Here is a 25213-nt window from a genome sequence, read left to right on the forward strand (position 1 = left end):
AATTAACTAAAGTAAGTTATCTCAGAGTCTCTCTCTCTTAGGGAGTCAAGAGGTTTAGAAATATAAGTATAAATAAATAATAAGTTCACTCCAAACAATAAAAAGAGGTACTGCACAGGCAACATTTAAAAATGAATTTCTGCAATGCAGAAAACACTTTTAATAGGCGTGCATCACATCCTCATAGTTGAGTTATAATACACTTTCAGTCAGCAGAAAATTTGCTATCCCCACTAAAGGTCCCTATCCTGTTACAGGTATTGTACCAACAAATATAATTACAATGTTCTGGGCACATTAAAGTAGCCTCCACAGATTTCCCTCCCACCCCACTAGTATTACTAGTTTGCAGGAAAATATCCACCAATCACTCCTTAATATGGAATGAGTAGGGCAAGAGACACTGCTTTTAAAAAAGATCAGAAATTCAGGTAATTGGCAGTAAAAGAATAAAAATAGCTCTTTACAGTCCAGAAATTGGGGCATATTGTTTTGATCATACACCTGCATTTTATTTCTGAATTCAGCTTACCGGTAACTTGCTAGTTCTTGTCTTTAAAGTCCTAAACATTTTGAGCTGGAGTTATCCACTCTTAATAGACTCCAGTTTAAGAGTGACAGCTTTCCAATAAAAGAACAGATTGGCAGGTATCCATGACTTTTCCAATTGGAGGGTTATTGCGAAATATATTTTCTGCTTGAAACTGTATTAGGATTCCTTTTAAAACTGCTTGGATATTTTTTCTTTTCATTTTGAGTAATTTCATCTGCTTAAAACATGCAGCTATTTTAGAAGTGGTTGCTTCTAGCTAAACTACTTGAGGGTAAATTGTGTAGATATATGTACAGTATAAATATGTAAAGTCTCCGAGTCAACCTGGTGATTTTATGAACATGCCCTTGCAGTTTTCTTGGCAAAAGGGTAGAAATGGTTTGGCATTCGGATTATTATTATTTTTTTGAAGGATGTTTACTTCCTTCGTAGCACAAATCCTGGTATTTCCCAGAGGTGCCCCATCAAGATTTGATTCTGTATAGTTTTAGCTATCTGCTGAAGCACATTGCAATAATCTCCTTATGTTCTCCTTTTTGTTGATAATGAAAAGCTTAAGGTCATTGCACATTTTTTTCTGGTAGATCTGGTGTATAATTAATCCTTTTATTCTCCCATTGGGGAGAATAAGCTGACTTTGTAATAATGCCACTTGGGGGGGGGGGCGAAAGCCCTAATAAGCAGGCATATACATAGAATGAAGGCTATATTGTGCTTAAATTGTAAGCCGCCCTGAGTCTTCGGAGAAGGGCGGGATATAAATGGGATTAAAATAAAAAATAAAAAAATTGAGAATATTTGGTAGATTTAGTGTTAGATTATCATACAAGTATTTGTTCGATAACACATATGATCTGTCATAGGGAGAGATGGCTCATTTTGAATACCTGAACTTCCCAATACACTCTTCTGCTGTTACTGGCTTGGATACCTGCATTCGCAAACCACTTGTTGCTACATGTTCGCTGGACAAATCTGTCCGTATCTGGAATTATGAAACAAAGTAAGGAGGCATGGTTTCTTGCTTACTACATGTGTCATTTGACCATCTAAGTGAGCAATATAATAGAACAAATGAAAGTTGCATGTACCTGCTAGGATTGGAGAGCCATTTTTTAGAATAGAATTCTGAAGTGTGACTGGACACACAAGGAATTTGTCTCCGATGCGTAAGCTCTCAGTGTACAGTAAAACAACAAAGTGATAGGTCATAGGTAATAAATCATAGTTACAATCATTAATCATAAGATACAAACAACAAGTGATAAATCATAAGATACCAATAGGAGAAAGTAGTAGGAAAGATTAGAAGATGAAAAAAGATGAGAAATGAGAAGATGAGAAAAATGAGAAAGGTTGGTCTGGAATAGTACAGATAGTCCTCAGCTCATGACCACAATTGAGTCCAAAATTTAGGTTGCTGCACGAGATATTTGTTAAGCGAGTTTGCATTTTATGACCTTTCTTCCCACAGTTGCTAAGTGAATCACTGCAGTTGTTAAGTTAGTAACTTGGTTGTTAAGTGAATCAGACTTGCCCATTGACTTCGCTTGTAAGAAGGTTGCAAAAGGTGATCACATGATCTTGAGACACTACAACTGTCATAAATATAAGTCACTTGCCAAGCATCTGAATTTTGATGACGTGACCATAGGGATGCTGCAATGATCGTGTGAAAAATGGTCATAAGTCATTTTTTTAATGCTGTTGTAACTTTGGACAGTCACTAAACAAACTGTTGTAAGTCAAGAACTACCTGTATAGGGTCTCCTGCTTGAGCAGGGGGTTGGACTAGAAGACCTCCAAGGTCTCTTCCAGCCCTATGATTGTGTAGTTCTGAAATCAAGATCCCATTACAATAATGTGGTTGTGGTAGAAATGGATCATTGGCCCTATGTTTAATTTTATGATGGTAGCTTAGGAAAAGATTATTATCTGTATAATGGTTTTAAATCTGGGCAAAAATCCATATAGTATTTTGAGCTGTCCAAATTAGAAAAAGCAATACAAATAACTTTTGGTATTTGTCAGATAAAACAAATAGAATGTTATAAAAATATTCAAAGCTATTGTGTAAAATATTGGGTTAGCTTGGTTTCTAATTTTTTGCTCATGGAAAGAATTTGTTCAAAGAGCTGACCATTCCCACTTAATGTTTCATAATACCTATGTTATATTCCATATTATTCTGAAAACGTTCGTAAGTCTTCTGACACAGCACAAGATAACAAAGGAGCCAGTTAAAATCTCACCCCCGGGGGGGGGTATAAGGCAACGGTGCCTCCTGTCAAGCCTACCAATGCATGGTAATTTAACAATTAGATGGAATCTATTGTTAAATTACTGTATATCACTTTTGTCAGACATAGTAATGGCAGTTCTAAATGTGCCAGTTAATTAAAATATAAATGGAAAATCAAATATAAATGGGGGAAAAACTGAGCTAGTTTCAGGGACAGAACTTTAACCTTTCTCTAAACAATCAGTTTTACGACTGCATGACACCCTCAGATGTACTGAATTGCTTCTTTCATGGTGATGTTATTTTTGCTACCTTCTTTACATGCGCTGGATTGGCTAGTTTAGTCTTTGACCCTGTGGCCCTTCTTTTTGGTTTTCCCAGTATTTCATCATAAAATATGGCCAAGAATAGCACCAGCTCTAGGGTTGTTGTTGTTTTTTTTTTAACTGTTGTACATTAATTGCCATGGCTGATCCTGCTACAGCACACTCGACCTATATAAAGAGTACCAAGAAGAGGCCTATGCGCTTGCTTTTCATCCTGGTGGTCTGTATGTTTTGGTTGGTTTTGCTGACAAACTTCGACTGATGAATTTACTTATTGATGACATCCGAACTTTTAAGGACTTCACTGTACGAGGATGCCGAGAGGTAAGGGTTTAGGGAAAGGTACTGTTATAGAAACGTGTGTGGAAAATATGCAAAAGCAGGATCATGGAGAAAAGTTTGTAAGCCGACTGAAATGAGGCCAACTTGTTAAACCGCAATGTGTACTGTATAGTTTGGATTTGCAAACTACTTGTCTGCATTCTAAAATACAAAACATTCAGGGAAAATAGTTCAAGTATCCCTGATGTCCAATTTTCTGTTGTTATTATGATTTTAGTTCTAGTGTGCTAGAAGATAGACTACTTACTAATTAGTCATTATGGAGCAGGTGCTGGCTCATGTGACAACTTGGACAGACAATATTTTGTTTCTTTGTATCCTTTTTTAAAAAATATACAAATAACGTAAAGTGCCAAACATATCCAACATTCCTTCCTTCTCCTGTTTTCCCCATAACAACAACCCTGTAAAGTGGGTTGGTTTGAGAGAAAGTGACTGGCCCAAAGTCATTCAGCTGGCTTTCATGACTTAAACGCATGGTCTCCCACTTTCTAGCCTAGTGCCTTAACTACTAGACCAAACTGCCTCTCATCATACTTGAATGATTATAGGAAAATATTTTGGCGCCAAAAGAATAAGTTAGTCCTGGAATTCAGATACTCAGAGCACACAAGTTATTGGTTTATTGCATACACTATGCTTAAGCATGCCTTTCTTTATACATTGATAAGAGACCATAGTAACTGGATTCACCCATCATGCAGTTATATAACAGTAGTTTTACAAGCCACGATACTTTGTGCAATATTTCATTGCAACCCAATGCGAGCAATTTACAGTATGGCTCAATGTGAAATGTAAACCCAGTCAATATCTTCTGACAAGAAGGAAGGCTTTAGATAACTTTTTTTTCTTTGAAAAAGTGCTCAAAATCATAGCCAAATCCTTAGTGAGAGAGTAAGCTTTGATTTGATTAGGGTTTGCCATGGTATAGCTAATTAAGGATAATGTATATTAAGCTTGGAAAGCCTTGCAGCTGTGGGTAACCCTTCTACTAATTTGAATAGGGTCCTGAACTCAAAAGTTCTGTTTTGAAAGCGCTTGTGGGATGCTAAATTATACTGAATATTTAATGTGTCGAAAAGTTAATTTATAGATCATTTCTTTGACAGGTTTTATAAGAACTCTGAATACATTTTTTTTATGTTCCTAGACACAATTTAGCTTTTTGAACAAAATTTCTTGTTGTGGAACACCGAAAGAATAGCTCAATCTGGCAATCCAAGGGGTACAGGATTACTGGATGTTGCTTTCTGCATACCATATATTATGTGTATATTACTGATTCTCATAGTCTCCTGCTTCTTTCTTCAGTGTGCCTTCAGTACAGGTGGTCATCTGTTTGCAGCAGTTAATGGAAATGTGATTCACATTTACTCTGCCATAAGTTTCGACAATGTCATAAATTTGAAAGGACACAATGGCAAGGTCAGTGATTAGATCTACAAGGTAGGTAAAATGTAAGTTAAATGCACACAGACAAAGAGGAACCTGTCTCCAAGTGGGAAGTGAAGAGTATGAACTTCCATAAACCTTTTCCCTTTATAATCAGGGAGGAGGGGAAAGAGACTTTTCCAGTTGTTCAATAGCAGCTAATGTATTTCCTTTAAACTATTTGGGCTGGCTCCTCCTTCCCCTGGAATGTGTAAGTTTCTTTCCAAGTTCCTCCTGGGCTTGATCCTTCAGTGCCTCTTCTGTTTCAGACAAGAACCCTGCAGGAGGAGGAATACAGTTTATCCTGTATACAGGATAAACTTAGATATGAACATTGCGAAAAACATTATCAGACCAAACCAAATAACATAAATAGAAATGCACGTATATGTCAAATTAAACATGGATCACGTAAATTTCACTGAGAACAGTGCTTTGTCGTCATAAATAATTATTTATACGACAATTGTGAAGCCTAGAGCTCCCTAACACTAGATCTGGATTACAGCGGAAGTGCCCTCTGCAAGGCACAAGGCACCTTCCAAAATGTTCAGTGTAACCTCTCTGAGCCCTCCAAAATGTGATTTCATATTGTAATGTTCGGTGTGACAGAAGGGAATGACCGAAAAGTAATATTAGCTGCTTAATTGTAAATACATTTAAATGGAAATCAAATTAAGCAAGGCTTTTGTTTGGGCTCCCATAGCACTTTTATAGCGCAACCTTGGCTTTTCACATAAAAGGCAGATCATCTTTATCCTGACCTGCTGTGTTCCCATCAGACTTTCTCCTAAGCTAGATGATTCTAGCCTAAAAACAGAATGAACAGTGACATACATAAATGGGAATGATATAAAGCAGAAGCCTGAATGTTATGCATCCCCATCCTCTTGCTTTTCCCTTTCCCCATGCCATCCCAGGTGCGGTCAGTTGTGTGGAGCATGGATGATTATAAACTGGTATCCTGTGGCACAGATGGAGCAGTATATGAATGGAATCTCCAGAATGGCAAAAGAGAATCAGAATGCGTGCTCAAGTCTTGCAGCTATAGTGGAGTAGCAATAACACCTGATGCAAAAGTGATCTTCGCTGTTGGTTCTGATCATTCTATCAAGGAGATTTGTGATTCTTCGGTGAGCCATTACATGCATACATACATACACACACACAAACACACACACACACACACTGCATGCATAGATTGTATGTAGAGAATAGTGAAATTGTATCTTGTTGAAGTTAGGGTCATCCCTGAAATAACCTCATATACATAACTTGGTGTAGTTGAGACTATTCAGTGGTGCTGGTTTGCATAACTGGCAATCCAGTTATTTAAATCAATTTCTGGTACCATAGATTCTTCCTCCTAAAAATCTATACTGGAGGTAGCGCAGTCTTTTCACACAGATGGGGGGGGTGAGAGGGGTGGGAACGAAAGCAAGTATGAGGCTTTCACTGTGGTGGATATGGTTGGGGTAAAGCGAATCCTGTTCTGAATAAATCTTTGTGAATTACTGCATATAGAAACATCTACAAATTACAATTAACAAAAGCCGTTAAGTCTTAGAAGGAATGTTATGTATGTTTCAGATACTGAGAGAAGTGCCCTCTTTTGACGTTACCTACACTTGCATTGCGATAGCTCATAATGGGCGGATGGTATTCACTGGAACCTCTGCTGGGACCATCCGGTCCATGAAATATCCATTACCTGTACACAAGGAATTCAATGAGTATCAGGCTCACGCAGGTTCAGTCACCAAGGTAAAGTCTCTGCATTACCTTGACTGCCTGAGCTTTTCTGGGATTTTTCTTTTTTTTTCTTTTTCCATTTTAAGTAACAGAAGGTGGTTGGGCCTCTACGTAAATTGGTTTGCTTTCCCAAGAAGTCCAAGAGCTTGTTTTGTATTGGGTTTTCTTCTGCATTGGGGGTTTTAAGGGAGGTTCAGAAAGTTCTTCAATTTTCTTAGAAGGACCCACAACTAAGAAAATCAGCTGGGGTGCTCTAGGAGTGGAGCTGGGGTACATCTATGTATTATATCAACATATTTTAACAGTATTACACCACAGAGGTCTGTAGTAATGAAGAGGGGAGTGTGAATATGAATCTACAATTGGCATTATTACTACTCTCCATACTGATCTCATTTATATGGAGAATGCAAGAAAGAAACCGGTATTTTAGCAGACTGCATTAATAGGTTTCAGCATCTGTATATGCCAGACATGTCAAACCCAAGGCCCAGTCCAGCCCGCAAAGTGGTTTCATGCGGCCCGCGAAGCCATCCTGGAAACAGTGAGGGAACGGCCCCCACTGCCTTGGCCCTGGCCCAGAGACCCTCCTTCTGCCAGAGACCCTCAGATCTGTCCCACTCCTGCCCAGGCCCCCATAGGCACCCTTGATGTGAATGATGTAGAGCTGGCCACGCCCACCCAGTAGGCCATACACACTCTAGCCACACCCACCCAGTAGGCCACGCCCACCCAGACCATACCCACCCGGCCCCCTGAGGGCAACCACAATGCTGATGCAGCCCTCAATGAAATTGAGTTTGACACCCCTGGTATATGCAGTATAAATATCATGAACCTGTTTGTTTGTCTTGTTTGCAAAATTGATGCATTGGTTTGATTTGATCTGATTTATATTCCACTTTTTTGCTTGTCATGAGAAGCGATAGAAATTAGAGTGACAAACGGCCAAGAATGGGTGAGGTGAAGCTGGCTAGAGTGAGGAAAAAATCCTAATTAATATGAAATGCATTTTAAGAAAAGGAAGAACTTTGTGCTGTGCATATTGAGCAATGAGAGGAAATGTTGGTGTAATGAATATTGCTTGATAGTAAAGGAAGAGCCTAAGTGCAGATGGTTTTTATTTTTAGAAAGTACAATAAAACTTTGATAAATAATAGGAAAAAGCTAGTTTTATTCTGTGAGAATAAATATTTGTTCTGTGCTTTCTTCATTATCACACTATTGCCATTGCATTTATACGGCAGTTCATGTCCACATTATGCAACTAGACTAACAGTATTTTTCTTGGGGATTTGGAAATGATGATAGCATTAGAACACTGTGTGAATCCAGATGTCAGTGATCACAATGATAATAATGTGGTGTTATTATATCTGAGAAAGTCAAGATTAAACATGAATAATACAGTCTTACTTTTTAAGGCCACATTGAATGTGATAGAATATACCTTTTAAAATCGAATGTACACATGGCACCGCAGACTTCCAGACTGAGTCAGCAGCAGTTATTTCTGGTGAATATAAATTTTTAAAAACAGACTTAGCTGACAGTAAGTTGCTTAAGCTTTCTTTACATCTAGAGCTCATGAATTTCATTATATAAAAGATGCACAAGATTCTAGAAGTGCAAGAAGACATTCAGTGATTATTCTTGTTTTATGTTCTTACTTGCAATGGAAAAGCCATTCAGAAGTAAGAAAATAAGTAGGTAGAAAACCACCATTCCTATCATTTTTCATAGCAGCCCTTATGAATCCAACAGGGACATCTTTATTATCACTATTGTCTGCTTTTCCTTTTAATCACTCACTCTTTAACAGTGCTGTCTCTCACAGTTAAGGATGCTTCTTTTTTAAACTTCTACAGATATCCATAACATCTGATGATCAGTTTTTGTTAACATCTGCAGAAGATGGTTGTATAATTATCTGGAAAGTATATGACAAAGAAGGACGGGGATTGAAAAGGGAGAGAGAAGTACCATATTCTGATGAAGTGTTGATTACTAGAACAGACATGGAAGAGAAGGTCAGTATAACTGCAAGGGACTGATTTGAGAATCATTATTATATGTATTTCCCAGTGGAAATGTTTAGATGATCATAAATCTGAGAATCAACAAATGTTAGTCAATAAGCAGCACTCTGAACCATAGCAGAAAAATAGTAGAAGTTAAAATGGAGTCTATCGTGTAAGATTTAGGCATTGATGACTTAAAGCATAGCTCCTCAGCCATACTGACGCATGATTTTAGGAAATGATTTTAGGTATTAGAGAAAACACAGGTTTATTTTTGCCTATATTTGTGCAATTGGAAAAAACATATGCTATCTTGATTCATAGTTTTTCAGGAATCCATAAAAAACTGTATGTATATATGTAACTAGATCATATTCATATTAACCTGGAAGCATATATAGCAAATTTCAATAGGACCTCTAAAGATTGCACTATTAATCCATATATTAACAGCAAGTTGCAATACTCCTTAGCAACAAGATAGTAATGTGATAATGATGAGCCGTCAAGTTGGTGTCAGCTCTTAATGACCACATAGATTTTCTACAGGAGGATCTGTTCCCAATCTGATCTTTCATATCTACAAACAGCACAGACAACACCATTATAATTGAGTCCATCCACATTGCTGCTTGTCATTTTTTTCTTCTCTTTCTTTCCATCTTTCCCAGTACTGTATTATAGACTTCTCCAAAAGTTAGTTCTTTGCATGTGTCCACACTAGGATAATCTGAGCCTGATCATCTGTGCCTCAAGGGAGAATTCTGGGTTGATTGCTTTGATGGTATTTTCAAGTGTTTTCTCCAATCCCAGAATTCAAAAGTGTCAATCCTGTTTGTAGCCTACTTTTCAAAGTCTAATTTCCATTAAGTGTCACAGGAAAAATCACTGCCTACATTTTAAGCTTTGTAAACAAATGTCTTTTTCAAAGCCTTTAAGGATACTCTGCCGTGCTAGTTTGTGACATATTTCTGGATTGCTAGTCCCTTTAACATTCAGGATAATAATATAGGATCACACTATTAATATAGGAAACCAGTTATATTTATGATAGATAATATGCACAATCATTTTTTTTAATGTCCATGTATATATTTAAATATTTACACATTGATTTTTTTTACTAACAGTTTTACAATTTCTTATCCTACAGACTCAGGTCATGCTAGAACTAAAAACACGGGTAGAAGAACTAAAGATGGAAAATGAATATCAGCTTCGACTCAAGGACATGAATTATAATGAAAAAATAAAAGAATTAACTGAGAAATTCATCCAGGAAATGGAATCACTGAAAACTAAAAACCAGGTGTGGCTCAAATATCAATTGCATCTCTCTCTCTGTATTGTTGCATTACTCTGTTTCCAATCATACAATCAGTTAAATAAATTAAAAGTTGTCAATAAATTTCAGATGCAAATGTTATCTACCTATATTTCAGGTTCTGCAAGCAGAAAAAGAAAAACAGGAAATACAACACCAAGAGCAACTATCAGAATTAATAGAGAAACAATCAAGAGAAGTGCAAGATTTAGGTTAGGAGAATCTGATATAACTGAGTGAAAGTTTCAGTCTTTATAACAAAAGATAACCATTTTATGTTTAGGTAACACAAGCACATCTTTTGGGTTTAAACTCTGTCCTGTCAAACAAGTAATTGGAGTTGATTTCATTTTTCATTTATTTTTATAACTTTCTTGGTTTCTCTAATAATGAAGGGGGGTCCCTGCACATGGCATAACAAGCTGACAGATTTTTTAAAAAATACGTTCAAAGCATCTGTTCCTGAAAATCACTCACATTTAAAGTTTTATTTTGTCCTTCTTCCCTGCCCTGATTGTTAACATTTATGCAGTTTCTGTAATAGCCATTTAGCTTGAAGCACCTAAACATTTACCTAGGAATCATCTAATATCATTCCTGTCCTCATTTTCTGCATAGGGAATGGATTGTCACTTTCATTTCTGATCTTAGCTTGAAAGAAACAAAAAAAAACCTGAATAGGAAAGTTTTATGTAGACATAAAGTTGCCAGAAATGGAGTTGAAAGCTAATAGTGATTTAGAAATAGTGTAAAATGTAGGAATATAGAGTTTACAAAGATAAGTTCTAAAAGATACTGGATGCAGTACTAAAAATGCCCTTTCATTATTAATTTGTAAAGGGCAGGACATTCTTTACTTTATAGTGCTATTTTTAAATTGCATTTTTTTAAAAAAAATTACTCTGGTGTTTAGAATCTGGCAATAATCAAAAGCTGCTGCTGGAATATGAAAAGTACCAGGAATTGCAAATGAAATCCCAAAGAATGCAGGAAGAGTATGAGAAACAAATTCATGAAATGGAAGAGAACAAGAGCCAAGCACTTGAGGAACTGACAGAATATTATGAAGCAAAGCTGCTTGAGAAAGTAACTTTACTAGAAGAGGTATGGCTATTTTTTTTTCTTTTTAAAACAACTGAAGCAAGTACAACACACATTTTAAGGTCCCATATTCCTAGCTAATTTTGGCATAATTTTGTATGACCTCATGGAAATGTAAATCTGTATTCTTGAATTATTTTGAGAATGAGAGAAAGGCAGTGAGCATACAAGCCACAGAGATACTTAAAGTCATTACCAAATCACTTCATTATTTTATTTATGTACTATTTAATGTGTGGTTTTATTGTCAACTGCACAGTTTTGGTTGATTGGAGTGGTATAAAACTCGTACAAATATATATTTATAAGAGTTCTCACAAATAGATATCCTCAAATTAGGTTCTGACTTATAAATATTCATTTTTTAAAACCAGTGGCTTGTAAGCATTGGGAAAAGGATGCCAATCAGCACCTTAAAATACTAATTTAAAATATTTTCAGTTGTTTCCAATCGTACATCTAGAAAAATACCACTGTAGCCTATATTTGTCAGGATTTTGTCTTTTCTAGGCCACTCTTAAGACTTCATTTGTTTCCCATGATGTTTTGTCTAGGTTCTTTCTTCCCATCACTTATTCTTTTTATTCTCCTAACAGGCTCAAGATGATGCTCGACAGCAACTTAGGGAATTTGAGGAAACTAAGAAGCAAATTGAAGAAGATGAGGATAGAGAAATTCAGGATATAAAAATTAAATATGAGAGACGGCTTCGAGAAGAAAGGGAATCCAATCTGCGATTAAAGGGGGAAACAGGAATCATGAGGAAGAAGGTCTGCTGGGTGTTTTCTGTTCTTTTTTTTTTTTGTACTTTTTGAGCCTGTGTGTATGTGTGCATTTAAAATCAACAGCAAGCACACTGTTTGCTAACTTGCCACTCAAGATATTAACATACAACATGAATAAATTATTTAAGACTAAATAAAGCAATCAATATCAATATCGCAGTAGTCCAAGTCTATGCCCCAACCACTGGTGCTGAAGAGGATGAAATTGACCGGTTTTATGAAGCCCTACAGCACCTTATAGAACTAACACCAAAAAAGGATGTCCTTATCATCATGGGGGATTGGAATGCTAAAGTAGGAAGCCAAAAGGTAACCAGAATAACAGGCAAGTTTGGCCTTGGAGTACAAAATGAAGCAGGGCACAGGCTGATGGAATTTTGTCAAGAGAATACGATGGTCATAGAAAACACTCTTTTCCAACAACCCAAGAGACGGCTCTACACATGGACATCACCAGACGGTCAACACAGAAATCAGATTGACTATATGCTCTGCAGCCAAAGATGGAGAAGTTCTATACAGTCAGTAAAAACAAGACTAGGAGCTGACTGTGGCTCAGACCATGAGCTTCTCATTGCAAAGTTTAGGCTTAAACTGAAGAAAGTAGGGAAAAGCCCTAGTCCACTCAGGTATGAATTAAATCATATCCCTGTTGAATATACAGTAGAGGTGACAAATAGATTTAAGGAATTAGATCTGATAGACAGAGTGCCTGAAGAACTATGGACAGAGGTTCGCGACATTGTACAACAGGTAGCAACCAAAACCATCCCAAAGAAAAAGAAATGCAAGAAAGCAAAATGGCTGTCTGAGGAAGCTTTGCAAATAGCTGAGGAAAGGAGGGAAGTGAAAGGCAAGGGAGAAAAAGAAAGATACGCCCAATTGAATGCAGAATTCCAGAGAATAGCTAGAAGAGATAAGAATGCCTTCTTAAATGAACAGTGCAAAGAAATAGAAAAAAACAATAGAATAGGGAGGACCAGAGATCTCTTCAAGAAAATTGGAGAGATGAAGGGAACGTTTCATGCAAAAATGGGCATGATAAAGAACCAAAATGGCAGGGACCTAACAGAGGCAGAAGAGATTAAGAAAGGTGGCAAAATTACACAGAAGAACTATACAAGAATGAGCTTAATGTCCCTGATAACCACGATGAGGTGGTCACTGACCTCGAGCCAGACATCCTAGAATGTGAAGTGAAGTGGGCCTTAGAAAAGCTGAGCAACAACAAAGCTAGTGGAGGTGAGAGTATTCCAGCTAAGCTATTCAAAATCTTAAAAGACGATGCAGTAAAAGTGCTACACTCAATTTGCCAGCAAATTTGGAAAACTCAACAGTGGCCACAGGATTGGAAAAGATCGGTTTACATTCCAATTCCAAAGAAAGGCAGTGCCAAAGAATGTTCAAACTATTGCACCATTGCACTCATTTCACATGCTAGTAAAGTTATGCTTAAAATCCTACAAGCTAGACTCCAGCAGTATGTGGATCGAGAACTACCAGAAGTACAGGCAGGATTTCGAAGAGGCAGAGGAACTAGAGATCAAATTGCCAACATACGCTGGATCATGGAGAAAGCTAGGGAGTTCCAGAAAAACATCTACTTCTGCTTCATTGACTATGCCAAAGTCTTTGAACTATGGTGCTGGAGAAGACTCCTGCGAGTCCCTTGGACTGCAAGGTGATCAAACCGGTCAGTCCTAGAGGAGATCAACCCTGACTGCTCTTTAGAAGGCCAGATCCTGAAGTTGAAACTCAAATACTTTGGCCACCTAATGAGAAGGAAGGACTCACTGGAGAAGAGCCTAATGCTGGGAAAGATTGAGGGCAATAGAAGAAGGGGACGACAGAGAATGAGGTGGCTGGATGGAGTCACTGAAGCAGTAGGCCTGAGCTTAAATAGACTTCTGAAGATGGTAGAGGACAGGAAGGCCTGGAGGAACGTTGTCCATGGGGTCGTGATGGGTCGGACATGACTTCGCAGCTAACAACAACAACAAAACAATAAAATATTTAAAACAACACCATAACTCTTAAGATTCAAGCACCTGTTGAAATATTTATAATAAAAACATGCTGAAAGAAGAGTCAGTAAAAATCACAATAATTACTAGGCCTATTACGACTCATGTCTTATCTTAAATCTAAAACTTATAGCTCTCATTCAGTCAGGTTGATGAATTCACTGAGGAAGTAAAATGAAGTTTACACATGAGTATTGTCAGTATTTTGAGGACATATTACTCCAAATTGCTTTTCTCTCCTAGTCTTCGATTACATACTAGTTTTTACAAACCATTAAGGTAAACTGGAATCCTGCTGTTCTCCAAAGGTTAAATAATCTCTTGGGAAATTGCTGTCAGGAAAAATGTACAGCAAAATATAAAATTTTACATTCTATCAATCTCTAGAAAAATATTCCTGAAGTTAGACTCAAATGGGAATGCCAAGTTAGCATACCAGAATGATCTATCTTAAATCTGAGTTTGCTGACAGAAGGAGGAACCTGAATTTCTTATTTGTCTTGGGGTTTTTTTCCTACATGGGCTTTTTTAAAAACTATGACAATTTACATTTTAAAGTAATTATTTCCATAAGATTGTTTAAATCTCACTTTTTATATGAAATCACCCAAGTACCTTGAGAATGTTTTTGAGTACAGTATGATTTTTAGCGCAATAGCTTTCTAAAAGGATATGAAGATGTCCAGTTTGATATAATTTCAACTGATTGTTGCAAATGATTATTTTGATGCTGTTAACAGTACTGCAGGAAACACTGACTCATTGTTTTCAGCTTGAAAGATAACGCTTTTTTTCCCCAACAGTTTAATAGTCTCCAAAAAGAGATTGAGGAGCGATGCAGTGATATTGAGACAATGAAGTTGGAGCAGCAAAAGCTGCAAGGGATTATTAAGGCTTTAGAGAAGGACATTCTGGGGCTGAAGAGAGAGATTCAAGAAAGAGATGAGACCATCCAAGATAAAGTAAGTTGACTGGATAGTTTTATCTCAGCTGCTATCACATCCCAACATCTCTTTACTATGTTGATCCTCACATAAAATAATCCTCAGTAGTCCTCATACAGAATTAGTCCTCAAAATGAAGAAAAGTTTTGTTTAGGATCAAGACTTCCCATTCTAAGGGGCATTGCTCTAAATTCTTTATAGTTCCTCAAATATTTCTGATTTGTGAGCACCTTTCTTCTACAATGTCCTTGTTCAAATCACAATGGACTGCTTTTACCTGATAAAAATCTGAAATGTCCTTATTGCTTCTTAATTACTTTTTTTTCTTGCTTTGCCTGCTTTAGGAAAAGCGAATTTATGATCTAAAAAAGAAAAATCAGGAACTGGAGAAATTCAAATTTGTATTAGATTACAAAATTAAGGAGTTGAAGAAACAAATAGAGCCACGTGAGAATGATATCAAAGCCATGAAGGAACAGATCCAGGAGGTGAGAAATAAATAATGCCATCCACTTCCTGCTCTTTTAGTCAAGCATTGCCGTGCTTTCTTTACTTTTCCAGGATGGATCATTTTTCTAACCTTCGTTTCCCCCCATTTCTTCCTTCTTTCCACAAGTATTTATAAAAAAGGAAGAAAAAAGCCAAAAGGAAGGTCAAAAACATCCTTACTCCCTCTAGTACTACTTATTCTTATTTATCAAGAGATTGAAGCTATGTAGAAACAAATGCAGTTTTATTGTTCAGTTTCTGAATTAGAACATTTTTACTTTTACACACACAAACCTCTAACTCAAAGAATAGCTGGCTAAATCAGATTTGAGGTACTGATGCAGGACTTGTATGGCTTATGTAATGACTCCAATCCCATCTTGGTATTTTCTCATTCAGATTGTTCAGATCAGTGTCATTGTCTTATCCAGTTAGACCAGTCACTATGCTTATTTTATTTTAAGGGAACAATGATACTGTACTTAGGAATGTTCAAAGTCAATAAGGAAATAAAGGAACATTTAGGAAAAAAAATGGCAACCCATTCAATCAATTAATGTAATTTATAAATTGTCTATGGGGCCTGTGTATGTTTGTTTTCCTATGTGTATATATGCATACTATACATTAATATAGATATATGATGATATTGCCCAATAGCTTTTGGTTGGTAGTATTAAGGGATTTCTGTCTGAAAGCACCCCCCTAACAGGTGACAGACTTTGTGTAATATTTTATTGCTTCTCATATCATCCCTTCAGATGGAGGGAGAGCTGGAACATTTCCATAAACAGAACACCCAACTGGAACTCAATATAGCTGAACTGCGGCTAAAGCTGAGAGCCACAGATCGTGAGATGCACAAAGAGATGCAGAAAGTGAGTCTATTAAGAGTGACGAAGGTGTTCGTTGAATCACACCAAGGACTGGAGATGATGGAGATTCATGAATTGCTTCCTGACAACTACAGTTAATATGAAATGTTTACACTTTATTTTCCCAGGAGAGATGGATCTGAGATATCACCTACATGTGCTGACAGTATTACAAATGTATCACTGTTAAATCTTGGCATTGTAAGATTGCATAATTTTTGCTTACCATTTGGGTGTTTCTTTGTCCTAAATTTATCATTTTCATTAAGTACATTGATGATGATACCCAACTTTTTCTTTCCACCCCGAACCAATCCCAGTGATGCCCTCGCTGTGATGTCCCGGTGCCTGGAGGCGGTTCAGGTCTGGATGGGGAGAAACAGGCTTTGTCTCAATCCCGCCAAGACTGAGTGGCTGTGCATATCGGCATCTCGGGTTAACCAGGTTATTCCACCTCTAATGATGGGGGGTGAGGTGTTACCCCCCGTTGATAGGGCTTGCAACTTGGGCGTCCTCCTGGATTCACGACTCAATTTTGAAGATCACATAGGAGCCGTGACCAGGGGGGCTTTTGCACAGGTTCGCCTGGTGCGCCAGTTGCATCCCTATCTGGACCGAGACGCCCTACGCAGAGTTACTCATGCGCTTGTGACCTCCCGTTTGGACTACTGTAACGCTCTCTACATGGGGCTGCCCTTGAAGACCACTCGGAGGCTTCAACTGGTGCAGAATGCGGCCGCGCGAGTTGTAATGGGGGTCTCCCGATACTCCCATGTAACACCTCTACTCCGCGAGCTGCATTGGCTTCCGGTTGCCCTCCGGGTGAAATTCAAGGTGCTGGTTATCACCTATAAAGCCCTACATGGCCTGGGTCCGGGGTATTTGAGGGAACACCTGCTGCCGGCATCAAATGCCCTTCGCCCAGTGCGCTCCCACAGGGAGGGTCTGCTCAGGGTCCCTCCAGTAAGAGATTGCCGGCGGGTGACACCCAGGGATAGGGCCTTCTCAGTGGGGGCGCCTGCCCTCTGGAACCAGCTGCCAGTGGAGCTGAGGACTGCCCCCGACCTCCGATCATTCCGCCGGGGCCTGAAGACCTGGCTCTTTGAGCTCTCGGGCCCAGGCTGAGGAGAAATTTATTTTAATTGGGGTTTTTAATAGTACAGGGTTGGTTTAATTTTTTTTTAAATTGGTTTTTTAACTTTTGTATGGTTTGATTTTAAACACCCTGTAAACCGCCCTGAGTCCTCAGGGAAAGGGCGGTATATAAATGCAATAAATAAAATAAATAAAATAAATTATATATTTTATCCTATTGTGTGATGAAGTAAAATGCACTTTAGATAACAAAATAGCCTTCGGATTTTTTAAAAAAATAATGTATAAGTTATCAGTACACACCACTTTGTTTGAACAACATAGAGAGTGAATGAGTTTTGAAATTTCCTTCTTTACAGTTCTGTTGTTATAGTTGCATTTTTTTCTAGTGAGCAGAAGGTAATGTTGAATCAGTTTTGGTTTCCTAGTATGAGCAACTGAGTAGGTGACCTTTGCATGAGGAACATTATCACAATTTTAAAAAACAGCTCCCAAACGTTCATATTTTGTCCACATTATGCTTTTCATAAACACTGTTTGCATATTTATTCATCATTTACTAATTAGTAACTCATCTGGGCTAAATTCTTAAATGTGGAAGCCTATATGAATTGGTCCAAGGATTAATCAATTCAAAGTGATATGCTGAAATATTTACTTGGTTATGTACCATGTTCCTTTTAACTGGGTGCCATTTGATTGGTATGTATTTTACAAAACAACATGTGTGCTTTTATGTGGGTCACAGCAAGGAAATGTATCAAAGGGAGCAACATTCTGCATATTGCCTTAAATATTTCTTTGGTTGCAGGAGCGTGATATGGAAGCACTTGTCAAGAGATTTAAAACAGATATTCACAACTGTGTAGGCCTCATCCAAGAGCCTAAGAAACTAAAGGTGTCCATTAGAGATATCTATGAGAAGTATGTACAGAAGGCAGATATGGTGAGTAAGGATGCACATCAATATAAATGTAGCCTGATTTATTCCTCGATAGGTTAGTATATTTTTAAAATGTTTTTTTTAAAAAACATGCATACCAACATATTTATACTGTATTAGGTTTTTCTTCCTATATATACTGCTGACAGAGAAGCTATATGCAATTTCTCCTAATGTATTAAGTTATTTACATAAGTTTCTCGACTGATCTTTTTTAAATGCTTACCCTCTTTGATATACCGTATTTTTCCGTCTTTAAGATGCACCCTTGTATAAGACGCTCTGGCATGCGAGTTTCTCCGCGCCGATCAGCTGTTTGGTGAAGCACCAAACAGCTGAGCTGGCAAATCCGGATGTTCGGCCAGCCGACAATCTTGCCCCCTCCCCCTCCCATTAGTGGCAACCCACGGGGGCTTGACACCTGCACCAGGCAGCATGGAAACCCACACAGGCAAGCCCTGAGTTGCGGAGTTTACCATTATTTTTCCGTGTATAAGACGCTGCACTTGTATAAGACGCACCTAATTTTTGAACAGGGTGTTTGCAGGAAAAAATAGCATCTTATACACAAAAAAATACGGTACATTATTTTCTTGTCATGTACATTTGCACAGTGGAACCCAAAATTTGCACTGTGTGTGGAGTCTAGCAGACCTGCTGTTCAGTTATGTATCCCTAATAATTGAGAGTCATAAAGTTGATCTTTACACACACTTGTTTGAGCTGTATTTCTTCAGGTGGAAATTGTTGGGGTTGATTCAGACTTGCATCAAGAGTATACACGGCAGCGAGAGCATCTTGAACACAACTTAGCAACACTGAAGAAGAAAGTGGTAAAAGAAAGTGAGATCCATCGTGCAGATTATGTGCGCATTATGCAGGTACAAACTCAGATTAAAAAAGTGGAGTGCAGGGTTTTTTTCAATGGAGGGAAATTTCATTGTGTCCTGTATACAGACTCAAAACAGAAATTAATTATTTCCAAACCCAGAAGATATATTTGAGTCTCAGTGATGATATCTGAATATATTAATATGAAAGGTAACTGGGAATGGAAAAGAATATATTTAAATGTATTTTCTGCAGGCTGGCAGATGCGAAGAACACAAGGTCTATACTCCACTATACACCAAATTTAAGGCTTGATATTTTGCATATGCTTTAGCTATGTTTTTATGGATTGCTGTAAGCCATCCTGGAACCATTATGTGAGTTAAATGGCTCTATAAGCCCTTGCTCACTATACTAGTCAACAACTGTACCAGTTAAAACTGTGTTGTTCTTGAATCTATAGGAAAACGTAAGTCTTATTAAGGAAATCAATGAATTGCGGAGAGAACTGAAAGTCACTCGCGTTCAAGTCCACGACCTCCAGTCAAGTCTAAGCCTGCTTAGGAAACACAAGAAACCAGGAGCACAACCCCCAGGTGATTCCTGTTTCTTTTAACTATCACTTTCTTCTACTTTTTTCACAGCAACTAATGTTCTATCTTTTTCTTGCTGCTTTTCACTAGAGGCTCTGAGGCATGAAACAGGGCAGGGGTGTCAAACTCGCCACGTCACGTGACGCGACTTTTTTTTCTTTGCCGGCAGTGGGGTGGGCGTGGTTTTGGCATGATGCATCCGGCCTCCGGGCCGGCAGTTTGACACCCCTGAAATAAGGAATGAGAATCAATTTGATGTAGTGGTTTACCTGCTTGTCTAAAAACCCAGAGACTGAGTTCTAGTCCCACCATAGGCATGAAAGCCAGTTGAGTGACTTTGGGCCAGTCACTCTTTCTAAGCCCAACCCACCTCACAGGGCTGTTGTTGTGGAGAAAATCGGAGGAGGGAGATTAGGTATATTTGCTGCAAAATCTAATCTAACTTTAAAAAATGCATCTTTGTACTGGATCATCATTCATTGATGTTATCATATAGGTATTTTTGAATTGCAGAAAGAAAAAATAGTTTAAATTGCTAATTTAAATCCCCTGGCATTATTTTATTGTAATGTTTTATGTAGATAGGACTCAGCTTAAACATAAATACATTAATTTCATTGAATTTTGTGATTAAATATATATGAGCATTCTAACCACCAAGAGGAGTGTAGCATGATTTAGTAGGGAGCAGAAGCATCCATAGCAACTCACTGGTTTCAGAGTTGTATGTGGAACCGGGTGATTGAAATCCCTCCTGCTTCATCTGTGCATATTGTGTGTGACACATTTTAAAGAGGGACAGAGCTTTGATTACTCAAACCTGCCATTTTGAAGCCAGTTGCTATTATTATTATGGACCTCCCTGTAGATAGTTTGACCAGCAATCAAGGAGATGAGATGAAGTCTCTGCTTATGAAGTCTAAGCCAACCATTATTGCTCAGCCCAACCAAAGTTTGGTCTAAGGCAGGGGTGTCAAACTGCCGGCCCGTGGGCCAGATGCGTCATCAGGAAACCGCGCCCACCCCATTGCCGGCAGTGGAGAAAAAGCTCCGATACATCGCGCGACGACACGTGACATCACGAGTTTGACATGTCTGCTCTAAGGTTTAAATAAAGAAAACGCAGCATATGACTTACCTGGTTTCTTGGAGAAACAAAATGTAATAAATGTAATAAACACAAAATGACTGAGAATCAAAGATGCAACTATTTCCTATTTGTCTGTGCCAATATTCTTATAATTCAACTCTTTTTGTAAGGGTTTTTTCCATGAAACCACTTATGTGAGAGTGAACAGTCATGGCCACTGTATCAGTGGTGGCTGAGCTGCAAAGCCAAGCAATACAAGGCAAAAGCTCCATTCAGCCATAGGAAGGACAGATGAAAAAAGCACCAGAATTAAATTACAGTGGGTATATGGTAAAAGGAGAATTGCACCTTCATGGGGGGGGGGGGGGCGGGGCGCAGAGGGCACTCATCTGTTTCAGTAGCTTCTTTTTAGTTTGTACTGACTTAGAGGCCACCAGAGGGCGATAATAAGCAACTGATGGGGTCTCTGCACTCAAATAGCTGTGGATTAAAAAAAGCTGTTTCCTTTTTCCTCTAGTCTAGTGTGTAGAACCTGTCTAGAATCTTAGTGCACATTAATGTTTTCACTGGATCCCCAGAGCTAATTTTCCTACTTAACTTGCTTAAGAATTTTTCTGTCTGGTGGAAGAATGCTTACTGTAAGAGAGCTCCTGAACTGTCCCATTAAAAATATTTTTCTTTTTAGCAGATCCCTCTCTTTCAATTCTCCCATAAAAGTTCGGTTATTTATTTATTTATTTATTTATTTATTTATTTATTTATTTATTTATTTATTCAATTTATATACCTCCCTTCTCCCGTAGGACTCAGGGCGGTTCACAAGGTTTTTAAAAACAATACAACAATTACAAAACTTAAAATCAATTAAAAAGATTATATAGACCTTGCAAGATGATTCTTGGCAGTACTTCTGAGCCATTCCCGTTTATTGAAGGAAGAATTATAGAACCATCACTTTCTCCCCACCCCCACCCCCGAAATTAGAGTAAGAGAACAATTCTTTCTGCAAAGAAATTCCTTGTTATAGAAAAAATATTCTACAGGGTTCTAATGAGCCATGATCAACCCAAAATACTTTTAAAAAAATCAAATATCTAAAAATATGAACTTTTTCTAGTAGTCAGGCCTCCCTATCAAGCTGTTTTCACTAAGAATCCTCAAATGAAAATAACAGCAACAATAATAACTACTGTTAGTAGGAAATTCTACATGTATGTCTTTTCAAACAGTTCAGGCACGCCTATATTTGGAGTTTTAAAAATCAGGTCACTTTCTGCCATTGTGGTACAATTTCTATGTTACTTTCATTTATGGAGCTACCGTTTCCAATAGAGTAAAAAAAAGTTTGTGTATGAATGCCATACTTAGATACCACTTCAGGGTTGATCTCTCTGTCTGGGCCAAAATGAAGCAGTTTACTTTACAGCATACACTGATTCCTGTTTAGGAGAACAGCAACTCTATGTTCTATTGGAAAAGACCTTAGGATTTCAAATAACCTTAGTTACTTTCCTACTCTCACTTTTTCTGTAATTCTCCCATTGCTACTTGAAAAGAACACAGTCACATGTTTCTCTGACTTTGCAAGTGACGTAGACCAGTTCTTTAACTTTGCCAGTGAATTTCTTCAGGGCCCTAAGAACAGATGCTATGTTTGTAGTCAAGTAGTCAGGCCATGTAGATCAGACATGTCAAACACAAGGCCCAGGGGCCGGATCCGGCCCATGAAGTGGTTTCATGTGGCCTGCGAAGCCATCCTGGAAACAGTGAGGGAACGGCCCCCACTGCCTTGGCCCTGGCCCAGAGACCCTCCTTCTGCCAGAGACCCTCAGATCTGTCCCACTCCTGCCCAGGCCCCCATAGGCACCCTTGATGCGAACGATGTACAGCTGGCCATGCCCACCCAGTAGGCCATACGCACTCTAGCCACGCCCACCCAGTAGGCCACGCCCACCCAGGCCACACCCACCCGGCCCCCTGAGGGCAACTGCAATGCTGATGCGGCCCTCAATGAAATTGAGTTTGACACCCCTGATGTAGATGAAGGACAAAAGCTATACCATTAGGCTGATTTTCTTATCCTCATATCTCCTTCATCAGTTTTCTCCCCTCAGGATATGTGATGTGACATCTTGCATAAATCAAGAAGGTAATGCCGCTTGCAGCAGAAAATGAAGGCGCTCAACTTCAACCCTTTTGCTCTCCAGAGTATCATTTTTACCATGACTACTTAAATTGCGCCCTTAAGTAAGATGCACCCTTGAAAATTGTTTAAACAGTTTGATATTAGGTTTGATATCTGGTCAAAAAATAATTTTCTTTATAGTTACAACTTCAGAAAAGAATCTGAAATCGGCTCTTATCCATGAAGGACAATTTGTCATGTTCTGTAAGAACATGATAGTTAGTAGACTAGACTCTTCTTTCATTTTAAGTTATCCAAAAGGATTTATTAATCATGGATCACCCAACAGTCTACAGCCCCGAAGTCTTTCAGCAACTATGCATTTCTAGTGTGTTTAGACATTAAGATAAAGGTAAAGGTTCCCCCGCACATGCGTGGTAGTCGTTTCCGACTCTAGGGGCCGGTGCTCATCTCCGTTTCAAAGCCAAAAAGCCAGCACTTGTCCGAGGATGTCTCCGTGGTCATGTGGCCGGCATGACTAGACGCCAAAGGCGCACGGAACGCTGTTACCTTCCCACCGTAGTGGTCCCTATTTTTCTACTTGCATTTTTACGTGCTTTCGAACTGCTAGGTTGGCAGAAGCTGGGACGAGTAACAGGCGCTCACTCTGTACATGGCACTCGGGATTCGACCTGCCAAACTGCCGACCTTCTGATCGACAAGCTCAGCGTCCTAACCCACTGAGACACCACATCCCTGTTTAGACATTACATGATATCATTTAACACTGTTACCAGTTGGAAGCACTCCCAGAGCCAATTAATGTTGGAACCTTAATGCTATAGAATATTTAAAGTGGTATTCTGGAATGCAACATGTACAAGCACTCCAGATGCCAAAAATGAACACTTAGTTATGGCAGCATCTGTGTTTTTCACTATTTTCTCTTGAGTTTCTAAATACTCTACAGTTAGTCCTCGACTTACAACAGTTCATGTAGTCATGGTTCAAAGTTGCAACGGCACTGGAAAAAAGTGATTTATGACTGTTTTTTCACAGTTACGACCTTTGCAGCATCCCCATAATTATGTCTACGACTTCTATTGACTTTTGACTTCTTTTTTCATCTAGGTCCCTCCCCAGATCGGCAGCTAAGTTCAGGCGTTCTGCGTTTGAATCTTGAAGAGGAAACTGAGAGAATAATTCAAATGCAGCGACTGGAAATCAAATGCCTTCGAGAGCAAATGCAGGGGCAAGAAAAAGCCCTCGCCCTCCGGCCTTTGTCCAATGGAAAACTCCCAATTCTGGAAATGGACAAAATTAGTTTCATGCAATCACATTGACCTGGCTGGAAAGAATTCCATGTTGCAGCTCTCTGCATTTCTAAACATTCCTTAAATGTAGCTCTCTGCACTTGTAATCTTGTCCAAGTGTGATTGGAGGATGGCTTTTTCCTGTTTTTTTTTTCTTCCTTTTTTTCTTTTTAGCATGTTTAGTTTTGGACTGAGACAGAATGTTAAAGAAACAGTAAACAAGCTAGTCTGGATTTGCCTGCCTTCTGTTAATATGTTTCAAGTCTCAGGACTGGAAAATCAAGTGAGAGCATACACAGAGCTTTAGGAAGGGAATTGGTCACCTGGCTTCGACTTAAAGCAGACTCCAATGGAGCTAAAACCCTTGTGTGTGGCATTATTGGAAACAGGCTAATGGATGTACACTTTCAATGTGTTACTGTTTGTTATTTGTCCAGAACAATTTTATTTCATTCTCATACAACTCTTTCCCCTTCTCCCTTCCTTCATGCCATTTTTGTTCTCCCACACAGTCCCTATTTTAAGGTTATACTTCCTTTAGCTTCTTCGGTAGGTGTAATAAATTCCCCGTTGACCCAGATACTAAGGTAATACTTGAATAATAACATTGATGAGATCGCTTTAAACAATAACTAAAGGTTCGTGCCATTTCCTTCATCCTCCTGTGTTAGGTTTTGATTGCTTGACTTTCTGTCAGAACCTATGTGCTGATTTTGATTCTCCACATTTGAAAAATGCTTGTGAGTATTATGGTCTGTGGATGTCAGTGAAATGCCCTCACTTAAAGAGAGCAGTGAGAAAAGGAGGGGGGGAATAAAACAGTATCTTGAAATATATAATTAGATGTGCACAAAAAGTGTCATAACTGTTGATAATACAACTTTTTTTTTAAATTAATGGTCACGTGTTTTTTTTAAAAAGAAAATATGTTGCAGAGATATTCTTCCCATGACCAAGCTTTCTTTATACGGGACATTGCAGCGGGCATCATGATATCATTCGAAGGATAGA

The 25213-nt window shown here is 38.5% G+C and overlaps 1 protein-coding gene across 1 annotated transcript in view; it reads left to right on the forward strand.

Moving 5' to 3' along the window:
- Nucleotides 1-24974, forward strand: part of CFAP57 (cilia and flagella associated protein 57) — a gene marked incomplete at its 5' end in the record, with an annotated part of 31790 nt that extends 6816 nt beyond the window's left edge. The window contains 18 exons of the mRNA XM_081324762.1: nucleotides 1-11; nucleotides 1417-1556; nucleotides 3280-3445; nucleotides 4778-4891; nucleotides 5818-6030; nucleotides 6488-6661; nucleotides 8518-8679; nucleotides 9824-9979; nucleotides 10113-10206; nucleotides 10908-11098; nucleotides 11692-11865; nucleotides 14708-14866; nucleotides 15193-15336; nucleotides 16099-16215; nucleotides 18119-18253; nucleotides 18988-19131; nucleotides 19545-19677; nucleotides 24021-24974. The exon at nucleotides 1-11 is cut by the window's left edge and continues 142 nt beyond it. Of these exons, the coding sequence (XP_081180888.1) occupies nucleotides 1-11; nucleotides 1417-1556; nucleotides 3280-3445; nucleotides 4778-4891; nucleotides 5818-6030; nucleotides 6488-6661; nucleotides 8518-8679; nucleotides 9824-9979; nucleotides 10113-10206; nucleotides 10908-11098; nucleotides 11692-11865; nucleotides 14708-14866; nucleotides 15193-15336; nucleotides 16099-16215; nucleotides 18119-18253; nucleotides 18988-19131; nucleotides 19545-19677; nucleotides 24021-24232 (2639 nt within the window). The 3' untranslated portion in view covers nucleotides 24233-24974. The remainder of the gene's footprint in view (nucleotides 12-1416; nucleotides 1557-3279; nucleotides 3446-4777; nucleotides 4892-5817; nucleotides 6031-6487; nucleotides 6662-8517; nucleotides 8680-9823; nucleotides 9980-10112; nucleotides 10207-10907; nucleotides 11099-11691; nucleotides 11866-14707; nucleotides 14867-15192; nucleotides 15337-16098; nucleotides 16216-18118; nucleotides 18254-18987; nucleotides 19132-19544; nucleotides 19678-24020) is intronic.
- Between the last annotated feature and the right edge of the window lie 239 nt (nucleotides 24975-25213).

This window comes from Vipera berus (genome assembly GCF_964194415.1).
Source record: "Vipera berus genome assembly, chromosome: 3".
NCBI lineage: Eukaryota > Metazoa > Chordata > Lepidosauria > Squamata > Viperidae > Vipera > Vipera berus.